At 51.1% G+C, this 17,774-nt stretch overlaps 1 protein-coding gene and 1 pseudogene across 1 annotated transcript in view; one reads left to right on the top strand and one right to left on the bottom strand.

Annotated features, from left to right (window-relative positions):
* ALOX5 (arachidonate 5-lipoxygenase) overlaps positions 1 to 17,774 on the bottom strand; it is a 54,223-nt gene that overhangs the window by 6,834 nt on the left and 29,615 nt on the right. Inside the window, exons 5-7 of the mRNA XM_067708902.1 lie at positions 11,143 to 11,249; positions 8,996 to 9,168; positions 5,071 to 5,217 (exon numbers count right to left, since the gene is read on the bottom strand). Of these exons, the coding sequence (XP_067565003.1) occupies positions 5,071 to 5,217; positions 8,996 to 9,168; positions 11,143 to 11,249 (427 nt within the window). The remainder of the gene's footprint in view (positions 1 to 5,070; positions 5,218 to 8,995; positions 9,169 to 11,142; positions 11,250 to 17,774) is intronic.
* Positions 1,197 to 1,913, top strand: LOC137209475 (zinc finger MYND domain-containing protein 19 pseudogene; annotated as a pseudogene).

Below are 17,774 nucleotides of genomic sequence, written 5' to 3'. Positions count from 1 at the left end.
CCAAACTCCGTGATCTGGCCCTGACATATCTACATTATCCAGCCCTTCCTGCCCAAGCCCCTGGTCCCTAGCTTTGTCCATGACAACAGCCCTTGGCATTCCTGGGGCTCTCCCCTAGCGCCCGGTGCAGCCTCGGCACCTGACAGCCCAATGTCATGTGAGCCTGCAAGGTAGTTGCTGTCATGACCCATCTTTCTGAGGAGGACACAGAGCCTGGGAGGGGTGGACACATGGGATGAGAATGAATTGTCCAGAACAGAGGAGGAGAGTGGTGGAGCCGTCATAGGAACTGGGAGCTGGGCCGGGTGTTAGACTCTTGCTGGGAGCAGTGTGGTGGGAACAGGGTGACCCAGGAGAAGAGCTGCCTGAGATGTGGGGGAGCCAGACCAATTTGGGTCCTCAAGGTCATGCTAAGTATTTTGGAAGGTAATTTCCCTGTCTCTCCCTCAAAAACAGAGATGAGGTCCAATAGAAATATAATGCAAGCCACAGGTGGAATTTAAAATTTTCAGGTAGCCCTGTAACCAAGCAGGACCCTATGGGGGTCTTTCCAGGACAGATCCCCTCCATGTCCTCTGCCTGCCTCTTGTCTATAGAAAAACTTTAGCCTCCTAGGCCTTCCCTGAGTTCCAAATAATAAATTTAATCAGAGAAGTGAGAAAATGCAGAAATAAAGGAAAACAGTCAAGCAAGATAAAATAATATACTTTAGCCATTAAAACAAAGTCAAGGAACTTTAGTTCTTCCTCAAGGGCTATAGATAATATTCTGAGCCATATACTTTGAGCTGTTTTGCAGATACTGAAACCCCCAGCAGGTGGAAGAAATTAACTGTATGCTGCCCACAAGCACACAGACCCCAGACCAGTTGGAACCAAAAGGCTGATGCTGACTCCCGATTACCTCACCACCAACCAATCCATGAGCTGATCACATCCCACAAACCCGCTCTCTCACCCTGTCTTTAAAAACCTTTCCCTGAAAGCCATTGGGAAGTTTGGGGCCTTTTGACCACTAGCTGCCTGGACTCCTTGCTTGGGGCCCTGCAACAAATGCTGCATTTTCCTTCACCACAATCTCTGGAAAAGAGCCAGCTGTGCAGCTGCACCAGCCACAGACCTTAACCTGAATGGGAACCTTGTTCCCATCACCAGCGGTGGGAGATTTTGCTGGGAGAGAGGAGCAGAGGCAGTCAGATGAGGACCAAGTACACACTGATAGATGAGCAGAACATCCCTGCTGGTGGGGGGCTACTCCTTTGAGGCCTGGATGGAAGTAGACGCGGATGGAAATGGTGCTAAGATACTTGTATATGCCCTTGACAAAAACCGAGCAAGAGGGTCAGGAAGGCTCCTTCCTGAGCTGCTGTGGGAGCGATGGGGAGGTGGGACTGGGGCATCGCTCCCCGTTTCAGGTGATGCATCTCAATGCTGTCACTGTGGACAGTCGCCTGGACAACCTGCAGCTCGTACCGTGGGGTTGGCGGCCCAAAGTCAGAGACCTCGAGCAAGTGAAGGGAGCAAAGCTTATATTGGCTTGCAACTCAGCAGCTTCCCACGGACCCCATAGCGGAGCAGTTCCCCGTCCTGAATGTAACCCGGTACTATAACACCAACGGGGACGTGGTGCAAGAGGAGGAGACTCCCTGCACCTGCTACGAGCGCCGTTCCCCTCCCTGGGCGATGACCGAGAAGCAGCTCCGGGAGTTCAACATCAGGGGCCGCTGCCAGCTGGCTCACTACTGTGGCTCCCAGTGCCCGCGGAAGGACTGGTGCGCCCACAAGCAGCACTGTCAGGAGAAGCTGCGCCCCTTCCAGCACGAGCTCGAGCCGGAGCCTCGAGCCGCAGAGCAGCAGTGCAGCGCCCGCGCTCTCGGCTTCCAATCTCCCCGGGACTCGGCGGACGCAGGCTGAGAGCCAGACCCGGAGCTGCTGAACGAGCCGCTCCCGCAGCCGCGCAGCTGCTGGGGGCCCCCTCACAGCGCACTGCCGCAGCGCTCCCTAGTGCTCACCTAGAGCAGAGACAGCCGGGAGGCGCCCGCCAGGACCCTTCTCATTATCTCTATGTTAATTGTTCGTAAACTCATGTACAGTTTTTTGAGGCGGAGGACATGGGGGGCGGGGGGGCTGTCGTGGGAAGGTTCCTTAGGGTCCTGCTCAGTAACAGCCACAGTAATAAAAATAAAAACCAACGGGTGAACTTTATGTTAATAATACAATTTTATTCTACCCAATCTCTCTAAAATGTCATTTCAACATGTAAATAATAAAAATTCTATTTTTTTTCTCGTTCTAAGTCTTCGAAATCAGGTGTGTATTTTGCACTTCCAGAGCGCCTTGGTAGGGGCTAACCACATCTCAAGGGCTCTAGAGCCGTGGGTGGCCAGGGGCTCCCACGCTGGACAGACCGGCTCTAGACAGCCCACCCCGGGCCTGCTCACCCAGGACAGAGCAGTGCAAGGAGAGCAGAGTTTGACCTTCACGATATTTTTGGTTGTTTGTGAATGCAATTAGTTGTCAACCTTTAAATATCAGTACTTTCACATAAAAATCTGGATTAATAGGTTTTCTTGGAAAATTAGGAGGTCTGCGAACTCTGAAACCATGTTTTCATAGAACAACACTCCAGCCCCTTTTAACAGTCCCAGCTTTCAGGCTCCCCACTGCCCCACCTCTCCCCTGGCCCCTCCCCTTCCCCACCCCCTGCCCCGCCCCTCCCAGTGCTTCGCTATTTTGCACTGACTGCGCGGCCCCACCCACACCTGACTCTGCTGGCAGAGCAGGTAGGATGCCTGCTAGGCTCTGGTGCATGCTCTGTGGCCAAGGAGACCTTCTGCTGCATGCTAGGGGCTATACTTGTACTATCTCATTTATCCCTCACCGTGGCCCTGCAAAGCAGGTATTCCTTGACATTCCCATTTTACATAGGGGGAAACTGAGGCTCAGAGTGGTTTAGCAGCTCTCCCAAGTCACAAACTGGTAAACAGCTGAGCTGGGAAGGGACCCAGTGCTCTGCCTACTCCTTGGCAGTGCCTCTGGCCTTTCTCTCCACTCTCACTGCTTAGTCCAGATCCTCACTTGCTATCATCCGGAACTCTTACACCAGCCTTGCAGGTCGCTATGATTTGGGCCTTCCCTCCCACACATTCTTCCCACCCTCCCCACTCCCCTCCAGGCTGGTAGTGATGCTGTGGAACTCCAGAACGCTTGGTGTTTTGTGTTTAAATTTTGGGAGGGGTGGTGATAAGGATGTAGCCTTTTGTTTCTGATTAGGAAAGATTATATACTTACCGTAAAAAATTCCAATCATTACAGAAGAGCACAAGAAAGAAAGAAAACATTTCATAATCCAGCCTCTTTGCATATATGCATATTTGTGCAATTTTCCACACATTGATTAGCGTTATAATCAAGTCTGTTGCTACTTTCTTTTGCTCACCTGTGCCCCAGCCAGTTCCATCCCAATGTTCCCAACCTGGTGACCTGTGTCCTTCTGTGACTCCCCATGCCCACAAGAGTATCTGGTCACATCTGTGGTGGGCCCTTTCCTTGCATTCAGTTGACATAGAAGAGATTGTATAATCTCTACCCTGTATCTTGCTTTCTGCTGTTAACTCATAGCTGACTCAGGTCAGCTGGGATAGATCTCATTTATTGGTTGTAAAGGTGGCGTAATAGTCCATGGTCTGGACATAAAAGGTCTCTGGAGGACAGGCTGCTTCAGAGGTGCCTGAGAGTGGTGAACAAGGTTCCTAGCTCGGCTTACTTCTCCATCACTTGTCCCTTTACCTTTTGCATCAGTTTCTGAAGCATAGGGCTTCTTTCTGATAACAGGCTGGGAACTCCTTTGGAGGAGAGGTGCCCCAGAGACTCGGAGACTGGTGAGCCATGAACTTTGGAGCCAGAAGGCCTGGCTCGAGGCTCAGCTCTGCCGCTGACTACCCCTGTGCCTTGGTTTCCTTATCCGCTTAAAATGATCGGTAGCACTAGTGCCTGCCTACTCAGAGGGTTGTAGTGACAGTTACATAAATAAAGGTAGGTCCTGGTCTGAAACCCTGGTGGCCAAATGTTTCAGAATTCATAATTTTTAGGATTTTAGCAGTGTGTCCATTTCATCATGTGACACCTCTCTCCCCCTCCCTGGGTCTGGGGCAACACAACATTTTACACTCAAATATGTTCGTATTTCTGCAGTGAAACGTATGCATTTCATACTAAGTGAGAGAAAGCCTCTTAAATAGCCTCTCCTGTTGGTTCACAGCAAGCTTTGCTGCCAATGAATTTGCTACACATTTTTGGTAAGTCTAAGAGCTTTAGAATTTTTTAGATTTCAGAATCCAAGGTAAGGGGTTGCGTGTAGGCAAACCCTTGCGATAGCCTTGGCGGTTAACATCTGGCAAAACTAGCCGCTATTACGCCCACGGCACCCAATGCCTGGTTCATGGCTGACTCAAAGTACTGTTTGCTGAGTGCCTGTCTGCCTTCCCCTTGGGGCCCTGTGCAGCCTCCCCCGTTCATGGACCCACACCTCATCCTGGCCCGGGTGTGGTTTCCTGCCGTCTGCATACCAGCTCCCACAGTGTTGCAGTGGCCTCCTTCTCCATCATCTCTGGTGGAGACAAGAACCCCGGGGCACATGGAGGGAGCATCTCAGGACGGGAACAGTCCCTGAACCCCACGGTCCTCTCTTGGCAGCCTCAGCTTCCAGCTCAGCTCACAACCTCACTTGCCTGGGCTCTGCTGGCGTTTTGATTTGGGGCAGGTCACGATGCTGGGGTGGGGAGCCCAGTGTGCTATCCCAAGGCAGGTCCTCCTCAGAGCCAGGAAGTTCTCAAGGGTATCTTGGGGAGTGGAGCCCTTTCTGCCCATTGTGGTCAGCCCTCTCCAGGACTGGCAGGAAGACCTAAGTTCCTGTTTTTCCTGTCTACCTGGAAAAGCCTTCAGCAGGACACTCAAGGCAGAGCTGCCTTCTCCTCCTAGAGCTTTGGTGGTGCCAGCCAGGAAATCCTCCCTGAGCCCTGACTGCTGAGGGTAGAGCCGCCCGGGAAGAGAACAGGTCCCCTCAGCCTACCTGGATGGCAATGGGGACAATCTTGTTGGCCAGATTCTTGTACAGCAAGCAGATGGGCGCAGCAAGAAACTGCAGAGTGCAGGGGTCTGTTTTGTTGACATCGATGCCATCCAACAGCTTGAAGTCCACGATGAAGATGTTCCCCAGCTGTAAGAGGCAGGAGGAAATACATGCAAGTCAGTTGCAGCCTGAGATGGACCCAGCAACCAGGCGCAGAGGGAGGGAAAGGGGGCTCTGGCTGCCCTGGCAACTCAGTGGAGCTCAGAAATTTGTAAAGTTCTTGGTCCTCTAACTCAAAGGCTGACTGACATCAGTTTTCACAGGTTGCGGTGGGCTCAGTAAGGTGAAGGAATGGCAGCGGCTCTTCCGCACTTGCTGTACCCGAAGTCTGCCTGACCCTCGTGAAGGATGTTGAAAGATCACCCGGAAGGACACAGTTTAAGAAGAAGAAAATAGGCAGAGTTTAGATGAAATAAATGAGAGAAGTCAAATGCCAAGAGTGATGCTGCAGGACTCCACTTACAGAGAGTTCAAGCTGGGTAAACTCAGTGTCAGGGTCAGGACCAGGGCCACCCTTGGGAGGAGAGACGGAAAGGGGGCAGGTTCGCAGGTGGAAGGCTCTGAGGGGTGGGGTCTACAAAAGTAGGCGTCCACCGCGTCAGGAGGGGGTCGTCAGGGCCGGGGGAGGTCTTTAGAGGTGGGTCTTCAGGGGTGAGGAGGTCTACAAGGGTGGGGGGGGGGAGTCTGCAAGGGTTGTGTGTGCTCTGTGTCCTGGTCTGAGGCTGGTGGCACAGCGGGGTAAGGTGCAAAGTCATTGGGCTTGCTGCCACTCCTGATTCGTGCCCTTTTCCATGGATATCATACTTCAATATAAAACAAATATGCACCTGGGATTTGGGGAAGGTAGAAAGCCGCCCACCCCAGACTACACTTGAGTCCCCTAGAGGGAGCTTAAGCTGAGGGCCGCAAGGGCTCCTTTCGCCAGAGCTGGAAGAGTTCGGGTGCAGGACAAGCAGCGCTTCTTCTAAAGCCTTTTGTGTTTTAAGCTAGCAATGGAGGCAGGGGTTGCGGTCCGGCTGGGGAAGGGGGTCGGGTCTACAGTACGGTGGACACTGGTCAACAGGTGCTCAAGTCAGTTGCACGTCCACGACTCTGCCTACAGAGGGCGCGCGGGGGCCACTGTGCAAGCGCTTGAGGGGACCAAGGCACTAGAGAAGCTCAAAGCCTGGCCATCACCTTCCTCCTTTTTTCGGACGCAGAGGACCCTGGCAGTTGTCTGACACCAGTGATGAGCTCCGAGCAGTCTGCTCGAGATGCATTCAGGGCAGGAGTGGGACGGGGTCGGGGAAGGAGGGGATGGTGCCCTCGGCCAGCCAGGGCAGAGGGAAGTGGGGAGAGGCTGCTTCCAGGATAGCAAGTGATGGCCCCTTGGGACACCTTGGCCAGAAGTTGGAGACACTAGTCCCGGTGGGCACAGGGTTGGCTGGGCTTCTGTGATGGGCTGGACAAATGCCTTTCAGAGCGGATGTGGCCATCAGTGGCCACTGTGCAGAAGAAACGGCTGCCGATCAAATCTTGAGCGGACCCAGGTTGTTTAACTTGATGAATGAAAGGCTAAAGGGAGGCCCTGGGAACCCGGGGGCCTGGGATTTGGGTCTGCCTATGGGGCATTTCTCTGTTATTCCAGGCCACCTCCTCTCTCTGGGCCTCAGTTTCATCCTGCTGGAAAGTGAGAGCACCAACCCTATCTCTCAGTTGATATTCTAGGTTCTGTAGAAGATGCTGGTGGTCTTGCTTGTCTGGTATTCCTGTCCTCTCCTTTTGGTCGACATAGTCCATTCTCCTGACCATAGCGATTGGTTCAGGGAATTATCCCAAGCTGGACCCATGACACTTGCTGGAAGTGTTGGGAAACAGGGACTTTCTTTCTGGGATTGGGTAATGTTTGCTAAAATGGTCGAAGGTAAGTCTGAAGCTGTTGGTGGTCATCTTTACCTCCACAAAAGGACACCTTCCTAAGAAAAAAAATCCAACAGAGGCAGAGAATTGAGAAATGGAGAAATGATGCCAATGGATTACCTGAACCTAGGACCCAGCTATGCCTGAGCTAGTCGCTTTGCTTCTTCTTTTTAAAAAAAACTTATTTATTTATTTGGTTGCACCAGGTCTTAGTTGCAGCACGTGGGCTCCTTAGTTGTGGCATGTGAACTCTTAGTTGCGACATGCATGTGGGATCTAGTTCCCTGACCAGGGATTGAACCCGGGCCCCCTGCACTGGGAGCATATTGTCTTATCCACTGTGCCACCAGGGAAGTCCCCTCGCTTTGCTTCTTGCTGTTGCCTCAACCAATGCACTTCTTATGATCTTTGTGACTTGAAACTACAAAATCCTAATATAAAGTCTAAGAACTAAAACACTCTTGAAGAGTTGTGACGATGACTCAAAAACAACAGGGGTAGAATTTCTCTATTCATGTTGCAAAAGAATAATTGCATAGGTAAAGATTAAAAGAAAAAAACTTTGGAGTTTTAGTAGGCCACAAACTTAATGTAGATCATAAGATGCTGCCAAAGAGAAGTAGCAGAAATGACTGTGGGAATTAAGAACCATATTGTAGGGGATGGAGCGATGTATGTGTAAGAGACGGGTGGTGTGTGTGTAAGACTCCAGTCAATGGTGGCTATTGGATTATTGCTTCACCACCAAAACCACAGCTGAGCATCAAGACCATAACTCGAAGGAAAGACGACCATTGTGGTGGCAAGGACTCTTGCGCGGAGGCTGTCCCCCTGCCAGGGTGGCTGGATGCTCAGTCCCTTCCAGTTCTAGGATTCTCTGGCTTTTAAGATTCAGTGATTCTCTGATTTGAAGTTTGAAACCAACAGCACTGAATCAATGTTACTACGTCCAGCAATTAAATCTACAGGGGAGAACTGCTGTGTGTGCCTGTCTACGTGGGGACAGGTTGTCACCTGTCCACATGACCAGGTGGGGCAGGAGCCCTGCCTGGGGACTTCAGCTGGGCAGGTGGCCCTCCAGAGTCAGGTGGGCAGGGTGTGAGGGCTGGGAGGTCTGTCCACAGACGGCACTGACCATCGCTCTCTTTCTGGGGCCCCATGGTGAGCTGAGCAAGCAAGACAGGGTGACTGGAAACAGCAGAAGGCCGCCTAGACACCTGGGGCAGGTGGCAGGAGGCCTGGTCATCCTGGCTGTAGTGGGAATGGGCCAACTGATGGGAGACTAAGGCCAGTTCCCAGAGCCTCAAGCTCCTGGCATGGAAGGCGGCTGACGCTGAGTCCCACCAGAGGAGGAGGTTTGAACCCCTTTCTGTCTCAAGAGTACAATAGTCTTGGAACTGGAGAGCACGGACCCTGCAGACGAGGGCCAGGAGAAGGGCTGGGGAGAGGGTGAGGACAGAAGCAGAAGACCAACACTTCTAATTAGGAAGTCAAAAGTTCCATCAGTTTTCTCCTTTTTTTTTTTTGATGCAAGGCTTGCTTTTTTCTCCAGTTTCTTTACCTTTGCAAGGTGGGTAACAATTGATGGTCCTGTGTGTAAAGCATCTCTCACAATGCCTGGCCCACAACAGGCCCTTAGTTAGAGGGAGCTCTTTTAATCATGATATTGATATTGAAAATATTGATATTATGCTCTAAGACCTGCACATCACGGGGAAATATCCCTCTCAATTCCTCCACCCATGCTGGACAAGACAGTTTTCATAAATGCTCAGGAAAAGGAAGAGGTCACTTCACTGAGGGCAGTCGATCTTGCCATCAGCCAGACAGATGAGCCTGGAGGTAGCAGCCTGGGGGCCAGCGAGCAATGGCCAGCAGGAAGTGGTTTCTGCCCAACAGAGTAGGACCCGGCCACCTGAGCTGAGCCTCTGGCCCGGGCCACTGTCTCCAGCCAACCAGGTTCTACCTCAACCTCCTGCTCCAAGGTGAGCTGCCGCTCCAGGCTGCACTCCACCATCTCTGTGGTAACCGGGAGATTCTCTGGCAGCTTCACGCAGCGCTGGATCAACACAGGGTTGCAGCCGTTCAGGAACTGGTAGCCAAACATTAAGTCTTCTTGCCAGTGATTCATAACCTGCTCTATGGAGGAAAGAATCGGAGCTCAGCCTGAGTTCTGAGCCGGGCTGAGGTCTTCCTGATGCTAGCGGAGGGCCAGAGTCCTTGCTGGGTCCCCTCTCCCAGGCACTCAGTGGACAGCCCACCATGCCCAACTGCTTGACCACTAGGTCAGGCCATGACACCACCCCATCCTCCCTGAGCTGGCCCTTAGTGGCTCAGAAGGTTCCTGGGGAACCCCTTTCTCAAGCACAAAAACAAAAATAGACAAATGGGATTGCATCAAACTAAAAAGCTTTCTGCACAGCAAAGGAAACAATCAACAGAGTGAAAAGACAACCTACAGAATCGGAGAAAATCTGTGCGAACCATATATCTGATAAAAGTTTAATCTTCAAAATATATAAGGAACACCTACAACTCAATAGCAAAAACACCAATAACCCGATTAAAAAATGGACAAAGGAGTTTTTGTTTGTTTGTTTTTGCGGTACGCGGGCCTCTCACTGTTGTGACCTCTCCCGTTGCGGAGCACAGGCTCCGGACGCGCAGGCTCAGCGGCCATGGCTCACGGGTGCAGCCCCTCCACGGCATGTGGGATCTTCCCGGACCGGGGCACGAACCCGTGTCCCCTGCAGCGGCAGGCGGACTCTCAACCACTGCGCCACCAGGGAAACCCTGGACAAAGGATTTGAACAGACATTTCTCTGAAGACGACATACAGATGGCCAGCAGGTATAGGAAAGAATGCTCAACATTACTAGTCACCAATGAAATGCAAATCAAAACCACAGTGAGATAGCACCTCACACCTGTCAGGATTCTATTATTAAAAAAAAAAAAGTGTTGGTGAGGCCATGGAGAAGTTGGAGCCCTTGTGCACAGTTGGTGGGAATTCAGGATGCACAGCTGCTATGGAAAACAGTGTGGAGTTTCCTCGAAAAGTTAAAAATAGAACTGCCACATGATCCAGCAATCCCACTTCTGGGTATTTAACCCAAAGAATTGAAATCAGGATCTTGAAAAGATATCTGCACCCTCATGTTCCTTGCAGCACAATTCATAACAGGCAAGATGTGGAAACCACCTAAATGCTCATCTACAGAGGGATGAATAAAGAAAATGTGGTATATACATACAATGGAATACTATTCAGCCTTAAAAAAGATGGACATTCACAATATGTGACAGCATGGGTGAACCTGGAGGACATGATGCTAAGTGAAATAACCCAGTCACAGAAGGACAAGTACTGCATGGTTCCACTTATATGAAGCATCTGAATTAGTCCAGCTCAACAGAATCAAAGAGCAGCACAGTGTGGTGGTTGCTAGGGAGGGGTTGTGGGGAGTTACTAATCCATGGCGTGAAGTTTCAGTTAAGATGAGTACGTTCTAGAGGTCTGTTGTACAACACTGTACCTATAGAAAAAGAAAAGAAAAAAAAAAAACCCAGGTCCTTGTGCCCAGGAAGCAGGGGCCCTAGGATGAGGGAGAAGGAGGGGAGGGGGGGGCACCCTGGGGAGGAGTTTGTGAAGGCAGTTTCCCCCCTTGCTTGTCTCCTTAATGTCTCCTAATCTTTCTGTTGCTGTGTGGTCCTTCCTGTGCCATCCCTGGCAGTTATGATGCTACTGTTCTACCAAATACATCCTAGTCCAAAGGAACCCACTGTTGCTTTCACGTAAATGCTTAAAAAACAAGCTAACTCCTGCCTTTTCTCTGTTCAGAAGCATCATAAATGATTGATTTATTTAAAGAAAAAGTGTTGATATTTATGAGACTTTCGATGGTGAAATGAGGTTGAGGGTGCTCAACACTGGACATCCAAGGAGGAGAAACCTCTGGCCGTGAGGGTGATGCCCAGTGGAGTGTACTGTGTGGTTGCAGGCAGTGCTGGCCTGGGGCACAGGGAGGCCTCGTGCTGGAGTGGGTGGGGCAGCCCTTTCCCACGCCCAGGCAAGGCTCCCCAGCACCATAAGAGCCCCCAAAGCACACTCACCAGAAATAGTGTTGCTGATCCTGAGGAAGATTTTCTCAAAGTCAGCGAAGTCGCTCCAGGAAGACTGGAACATGTGCATGAAGCGGTTGATGAACAGGTTCTCCATCCTGCAGATCGAGACACGGCGGCGCCCCTGCACGCTCTGGCCTCACCTGCCCCCTGCCAAGCCCCTCCGCACCCTGGTCTCATGGGGCCTCTAGGGGACTTGAACCCAGGGCAGCTCCAAGGGGGCAGCTGATTGGCCTTGTGGAAACCAGGACAGAAACTGGCACCCATGCCCATGCTCTTCCTTCTGCGTTTCCCCTAAGAAAGAGACCAGTCGCCTGTCCTCGACAGCAGTCTACAGTGCTCTCTTCCCATTCACACGGGCTCTGGTCTGTGCCTTCATTCATTCATTCATCAGACTTTTTGCTGCCCCAAATTGATGCAAGCTTCCAGGGACAGAGCACCGTTATCTCCTATGTAGCTGCTCTCCCGAGTCTCCTGGATTTGGGGGGATAAGCAGTTTAGTGGAATTTAACCCTCATTTACTTTCTGCCTAACCTTGGCTCTTTGCCTTGTGCTGAGGAGTCCATATGCAAGGCCAGAGAGGGCAGCTGAGATGGATGCAGGTCAGCACAGAGTGTTAAGGGCCTGGCCGAAGATCCCAGCTCCATCTCTTCCCAGCCATATGGCCTTGGGCAAATCCCTAACCTTCTGTGCCTCAGTTTCCTCATCCATGAAACGGGTACAATAACTGTCCCTGCCTCACAGGGTTGACATGATATATAGAAAGCATTGATTTGTAAAATGAGTTCAACAAATATTAGCGACTAGTACCATGATTATCACTTACTGTTAATATTAACGTCTGCAGCCTTAAACTGTGGTGTTCTGGAGGGACCAGTGGACAAGTTCACAATCCAGGCTACGGCACAGAACTTTGCCCTCTCCCTCCTGGGGTCCTTCTGCTTAATTCATTCATCCCTTTCTTCCTTCACACTCAGTTCACCTAAGAATCTTTGCGTCTGGCTCCTCTTTACTTCCTCTCCCCTCTGCCCTCCTTAAGTGCTCTCACCCAGGGCACTGTGTGTCACATCCTAGTGGCTGCATCTAAAGAGTCAGCTCTAAACTCCCCTGATCTCGCTGAAGCATCTGACAACCAACCCCTTTTTCCTTGACACTAAAATGCTGACCCCCATGGACTTCATCCCTGCTTCAAACCCCCATGGTCCTGCACCGCCCACCCCCCCCCAGTAAAGGCTGGGATCCTTGCCCAGCTCTCTGCGTTGGCAGCCTCAGCTCCACTTCCCTACACAGGCCCCCACTCTGGTCCTCCTGGATCACGGAGTTCTCACCGCCCTGAAAGCCATCCCCTCCACTCCTCCAATCAGCGTGGTGAACTCCTATGCATCCTTCAAGACCCAGGTTGGGCTTCTCTCTTAGAAAGCTTTTTTCTGATGCTGCCTCCTCAGAGCTTCCTCCCTGCCTCAAGTTTTCCCAGTGCTCTTTTCCAAAGGAATATCTACCACATACTATCATGATGAGCTGTCCATAGCTTGGTCTCCACTAGACTGTGAGCTTCTTGGAGCTGGGACCAAGGGACCAGTTTTGATTCATCTCAGGCCCCCACCCCCAGGAGCTCAATTTGCATTTGTCAAAGGACAAGCAGCAGGTAGCCTCCTCTGGGCCAGTTCCCCTGGGAATGGAAGAAGCCCAGAAGAGCCAGCAAACAGGCAGTAACAGAGCCTGAGAAGGTAGCTCCCTGGCCAGTCTCCTTCCTTGGGCTCAGGAATGAGGACAAAGTCCTCCCGAGCATCCAGAATGGAGATACTAGATACTAGGTCTACACTGTGCTAGCCCGCACTGCAGAGGCACTGCCTACGTGAGTTCGTTTAAATCTCATAACAATTCTAGCAGTTAGGCAGCACCAGCCTCATTTTATAGGAAGGAAATGGGTCAAAAAAACTTAAATAACTCTCCCAAGATGGCGCAGCTAGAGTCAGAAACAATCGCTGCTCTCCAGGCTCTAAATAAGGTGACCTTTTGCTTTTAAAGGGTAATTAGAGATGAGTTGATACTTGTTGCTATACTTTGAATAGATTAATAGGTTTTCTTCCCCCAGGAAAGCAAAGTATAACCTTGCTACCCCGAGTGTGGTTGGTGGGCCAGCAGCATCAGCACCCCCAGGATGTCATTAGAAATGCAGATTCTCAGGCCCCACCTCAGCCTTCCCTAATCAGAAACTCTAGGGGTGGGTCTCTAAGTCCAGATTTTAACAGGCCCTCCAGGGGATTCTGATGCAAGCTATAACTTGAGAACCATTGCTGGAAAGGTTGCAATGTTTTCCAAATTAATTTAATTATAAAGCAAACCCTTTTTAAAGGAAACATTACTTTATGATTTGTGTTAACTTATACCTTTATTTTATGATCCATTTTTAACAAAAAACTGCTACTTTAGCAAATATAAGTAAAAATTTCCAGGTCTAACTTTTAGGTGGGAATTTTATTCCCCCTACATTTTCCCCAACAAATTTATTTTCCAATGGGACACATCTCTGATTCTGTAACAGAATTCAGCATAGGTAAATAGGGTTGATATACAGACATACAGGGATCGGTTAGAACTAGGAGGAGATGACTTTAACGATTACCAAGGAGATCCAAGGATTTGGGTGGCATTCGTGAAGTTAAAGGGAGAATCCTATTTTCTGAGTGCTTTGGTGATGTGCAGCCAACTTGTTTCTGAGCTGGGGTGACAGTAGGAGGGTGTGGGGACTTCTTCCCGCAAAACTCCTGGCTTTGGCTTCCAAAGTCAAGAGAACAAGTTCCCTCGGCTTCCCTGCTCCCGTGCCATCATCTCTCCCTCTCTCGCTCTCACCCCAGCCCTCCTCATGGGCAAGGAAGCCCATCTTTTCTCTCTAGCTTCCTGCTCTTCATCTTGCGGCCTGCTCTTTCCTTCTCTATGCCACCAGCTCCTTTCAAAGAGCTACCATTCATGTAATTTTGTCTGACTTCACGCAAGCAGTGGGTGACTGGTCTGTGGGGCTGGAGCAGGGGTGGGAAGACTTATTGCCTTTGGACCACACTCTTCTCCCTGTCCCCAAACAAAGCCTCTATCTGGCCCTCGACCCCCTCTCCCCCGTCCCTTGCAGGGCTCCCAACCTTGCTTGGCCTCAACGCTCCCTGAAGCCTCTCTGCTTAGCCCCGGGCCTACCCATCCCACTCTACCCTTGGCCTCACTATCGGAGGCCGGACAGGGCTCTGAACGTCAACATGCCCCCTGACTGCACTCATCTTCCTCTTCACCACTTCTTGTCCAGCTTTCCTTTCTGATGACCACCCCACTCTGCCTATAAGCCAGAGGTACAGTGTCAAGGGTGCCTTGGGTTCTCCCCTCGGCCTCTCCCCATTTTGACCTGAATTTCAACTGGATCCCGGGACATCCACACCACATCCCGAAGTCCTCCCTACTCTCCTGTTCCCTGTCTTTGTTTTTCCCCACTGCTGGGCTCGCTCATCTGACCCTCAAAGGCTGCCAGGTCTACCTTCTGCAATGTGGCTCTGATTTCCCTCACCTCTCCCTGTTTCTCATCCAACACTGCAAATCCAGACCCCAAGGAGAAGGATGCCCCTCCCAGGAGCTGCCCCCCCGACCCCGATCTCATCTGATGAGAAATGTCTGGTGGGTGAGGACCCAAGCACCCTGGTCTGGTCATCTCTCCCGAACTCAGTCACATTTCTGCACTGTTCTCCTCTACTGGGAAGGAAGCTCTCTTTCTCAATTTCCTTTGAAGAGAACATTCCCTTACCAGTCCCACCAACCTCCTGCACTCAGAGCTCCAGGCTGCAAACAGTGAGTGGTGATTAAACGGATAAGCTGCTCCTCCTTTGACGACAACATGAAATTTCACCCCCCACGTGGTTCTGTGAGGAGGCCCAGCCACACCCAGCCTTTACATGTGATGCTCCCTCTGCCAGAGCGTCCGAGTCCTGCTTCTTCAGGCTCCCAACCGTCTGGTTAGCTGCAAGGCCAGCCTAGGTGTCCTGCTGTGAAGCCTTCCTGGACCCCATAGTGAGATAACACCAAACAGAGGAAGGGTCCCTCTATGAGCCCTTGAGGGCAGAGGTCGATCTGAGGGAGCAAGTGCTCAGCAGGTGATGCTGGAGAAGTGGGTCCTGGCTGGCCTGACCTCATTACTGGGAATGAATGAAGACTAATGCTGTCTTTAGGGAGAACCTTCTCTGTGCAGGGTTGACATTAGTGGTTCCTTAATATTCTCACAACAGCCTGGAGTGGGAGCTATGGTCTCATTTTTTAGATGAAGACACCAAGTCTCAAAGAAGTTCACCAGCTTCCTTAGGCTCACCTTCCACTGGCCCAGAGCCCTCTCCCATGAATCCCTCATCTCCCGGGGTGGGGTCCCTCTGACCTGCTTCCCTGAGGCCCAGTCCCCTTGACTCATCCTCCTCAAAGGCAGAGGCTGTGTCTCTTCTCTCCTTCTTAGGACCGCATGGTCCTTGGTTCACTGTGCCAACAGAGCTGGTGCTCAGCTGACCACCCCAGCTGGGCTGTGCCAGGTGGGGCTGAGGGCCCATCTCAGGATTTCTTTGCTCTGGTCCTGCCAAATAGTTTGCAGCTCAAGGGGCCAAGTAACATGGAAGATGTAGAGAAAGATGGGCTATGGTATTGCTGGAGAGATGGTGGCCTGTGTGGCCCATACTGGGGAGCACAGGGGAGGAAGCCTCCCTCAGACCTGGGGCTTCTAGGAGCTTCTGGGAGAAGGGGCACCTTATTCCAGTCCTGAAAAATGATGAGTTGGACTTGGCCAGGCAAAGAAGGGAAAAAGGGCATTTGAGGCAGAGAAAACAGCGAGGCAAAGACAAGGGGACACGAAGACCCCCAGCTCTGGACACACATGGCTGGGGTGTCCTGTGCATCTGGGGGCAAGAGAGAAGGCTGGGCAGAGACCCCTGTGGTTGGGGTAATCACTGAAGGATTTTAGGTAGGCGAGTCAAAGAATTATATTTGCTTTGTAGAAGGAGCCGCCAACAAACTATACACATACTTGAGAATGAACTTCCAATTTCTGTGTGGGATGGAGCCTGGGGAAGCAGGTAGAAGAATGTTCCTGAACATTCTGGGGAGACATGGCAGAGCTGAGAAAGGAGGACATACACACTGAGACCCAGGGGATGGACATGATCCCACATTCACCTGGATGGAGGGTGAGGCCAAGGGAGGCATCAAGGCCAGTGGTTTCAATCCTGGTTGCACATTAGAATCCCCCAAGGAGCTTTTAAAATATACTCATGCCTGTGCTGCAAATGCTGGCATAACAGCCTGGCTGCAGTGAGGTGGCACGGAGTCTTAATATTAAATGCACAATCAGGACCGAGAACCACTGATCTAGGATGCTGTTGGCTATGATGGGGATACGTGAGAAGGAAAAGGTAAGTGTGTGATTGTGTGTGTGTGTGTGTGTGTGTGTGTGTGTGTGTGTGTGTGTGAAGTGAGGGCCTGTGAGGTGGCCACAAAGGCCACACTCAATTCATTTTGAAAGGGTTTACTGAGCACCTATCCTGTGGCAGCTGCTGTGCTGGGATCCTGAGATAAAAGATGACAATGACCTAAGGAACACTGAGCAGACATAAGAAAGGCACAGCCTGGCTTTCACTCCACCATCCCTCCATCCACCATCCACTATCCATCCCTCCACTCACCATCCATCCATCCATCCACTCCCCCACCATTACTAAGCAGAGGTGGCACTACTCCCCAAAGCAGTATCATCTCTTCTGACCTTGCTGCCTCTCTATCATTATCGTTTTCTCTCCAAACTGCCCCTTTTACAAGGGCCTTCTGTCCTTCTTGTATCATCTGGTCTGGACTCTGCTCTCCTAAAGCCACATGGCTTTGACTCAATAATGCTAACCCCTGGGTAGGAAATGAGACATATGATTGCCCTGATGTTTCCAGGGAGCCAGGTGTTGGGTACTGCTGCATTACTAATCTAGTGGTTTGGTTTTAATTTTACTCTCCATTTGCTCTCAGTAGTAGCAGGGAAGAAAATCCCCAGTTTCGAACCCCAATAGACCTGGATTCAAATCCTGGTTTTGCCAATTCCTGCTGAAACGACGTTCGGCAAATTCCTTGGCCTGGACCTGGCAGAGCCTCAGTTTACTTACCTGGAGATGGTTAAAAACAGTACCTATTTCCTGGGGTTGCTGTGAAGGTTAAAACAGACGATTCTATACAGAAAGCACCCACACCTACAGCCTGGCACTTAGTAGAGGCTTATTAAGTGTCAGGCCCTTATTACTTCCTCCCTCCCATGGAGATGCAGCCGCAGGGAGACAAATGCATCCCAGTCTCTGTGATGTGAGGGGATTCCCTGCGGAGTCTGATTGTGAGGCTGTGTGTGTGTGTGTGTGTGTGTGTGTGTGTGTAGGGTTTTTCTCAAATGCCCCAAAGAGGAAGGCCTGAGTGTGTGGCCTCCCACCCTTTCTTTACAGAAGTTCGACCAAATGAGGCAACTTCTTGCGTGGAGCAGCTATGCAGCTAAGCAAATGCTACCACAGAAGCTAACTGGGTTAGTGCTTCTCCACCTGTCTGCCTCCTGGTTATGCCAACCCAGGGCCAGCGCCCAC

The sequence above is a fragment of the Pseudorca crassidens genome, chromosome 16 (genome assembly GCF_039906515.1).
Source record: "Pseudorca crassidens isolate mPseCra1 chromosome 16, mPseCra1.hap1, whole genome shotgun sequence".
Classification (NCBI taxonomy): domain Eukaryota; kingdom Metazoa; phylum Chordata; class Mammalia; order Artiodactyla; family Delphinidae; genus Pseudorca; species Pseudorca crassidens.
Note: the sequence above shows the minus strand (reverse complement) of the source record. Positions and strands in the feature narration are given on the sequence as shown.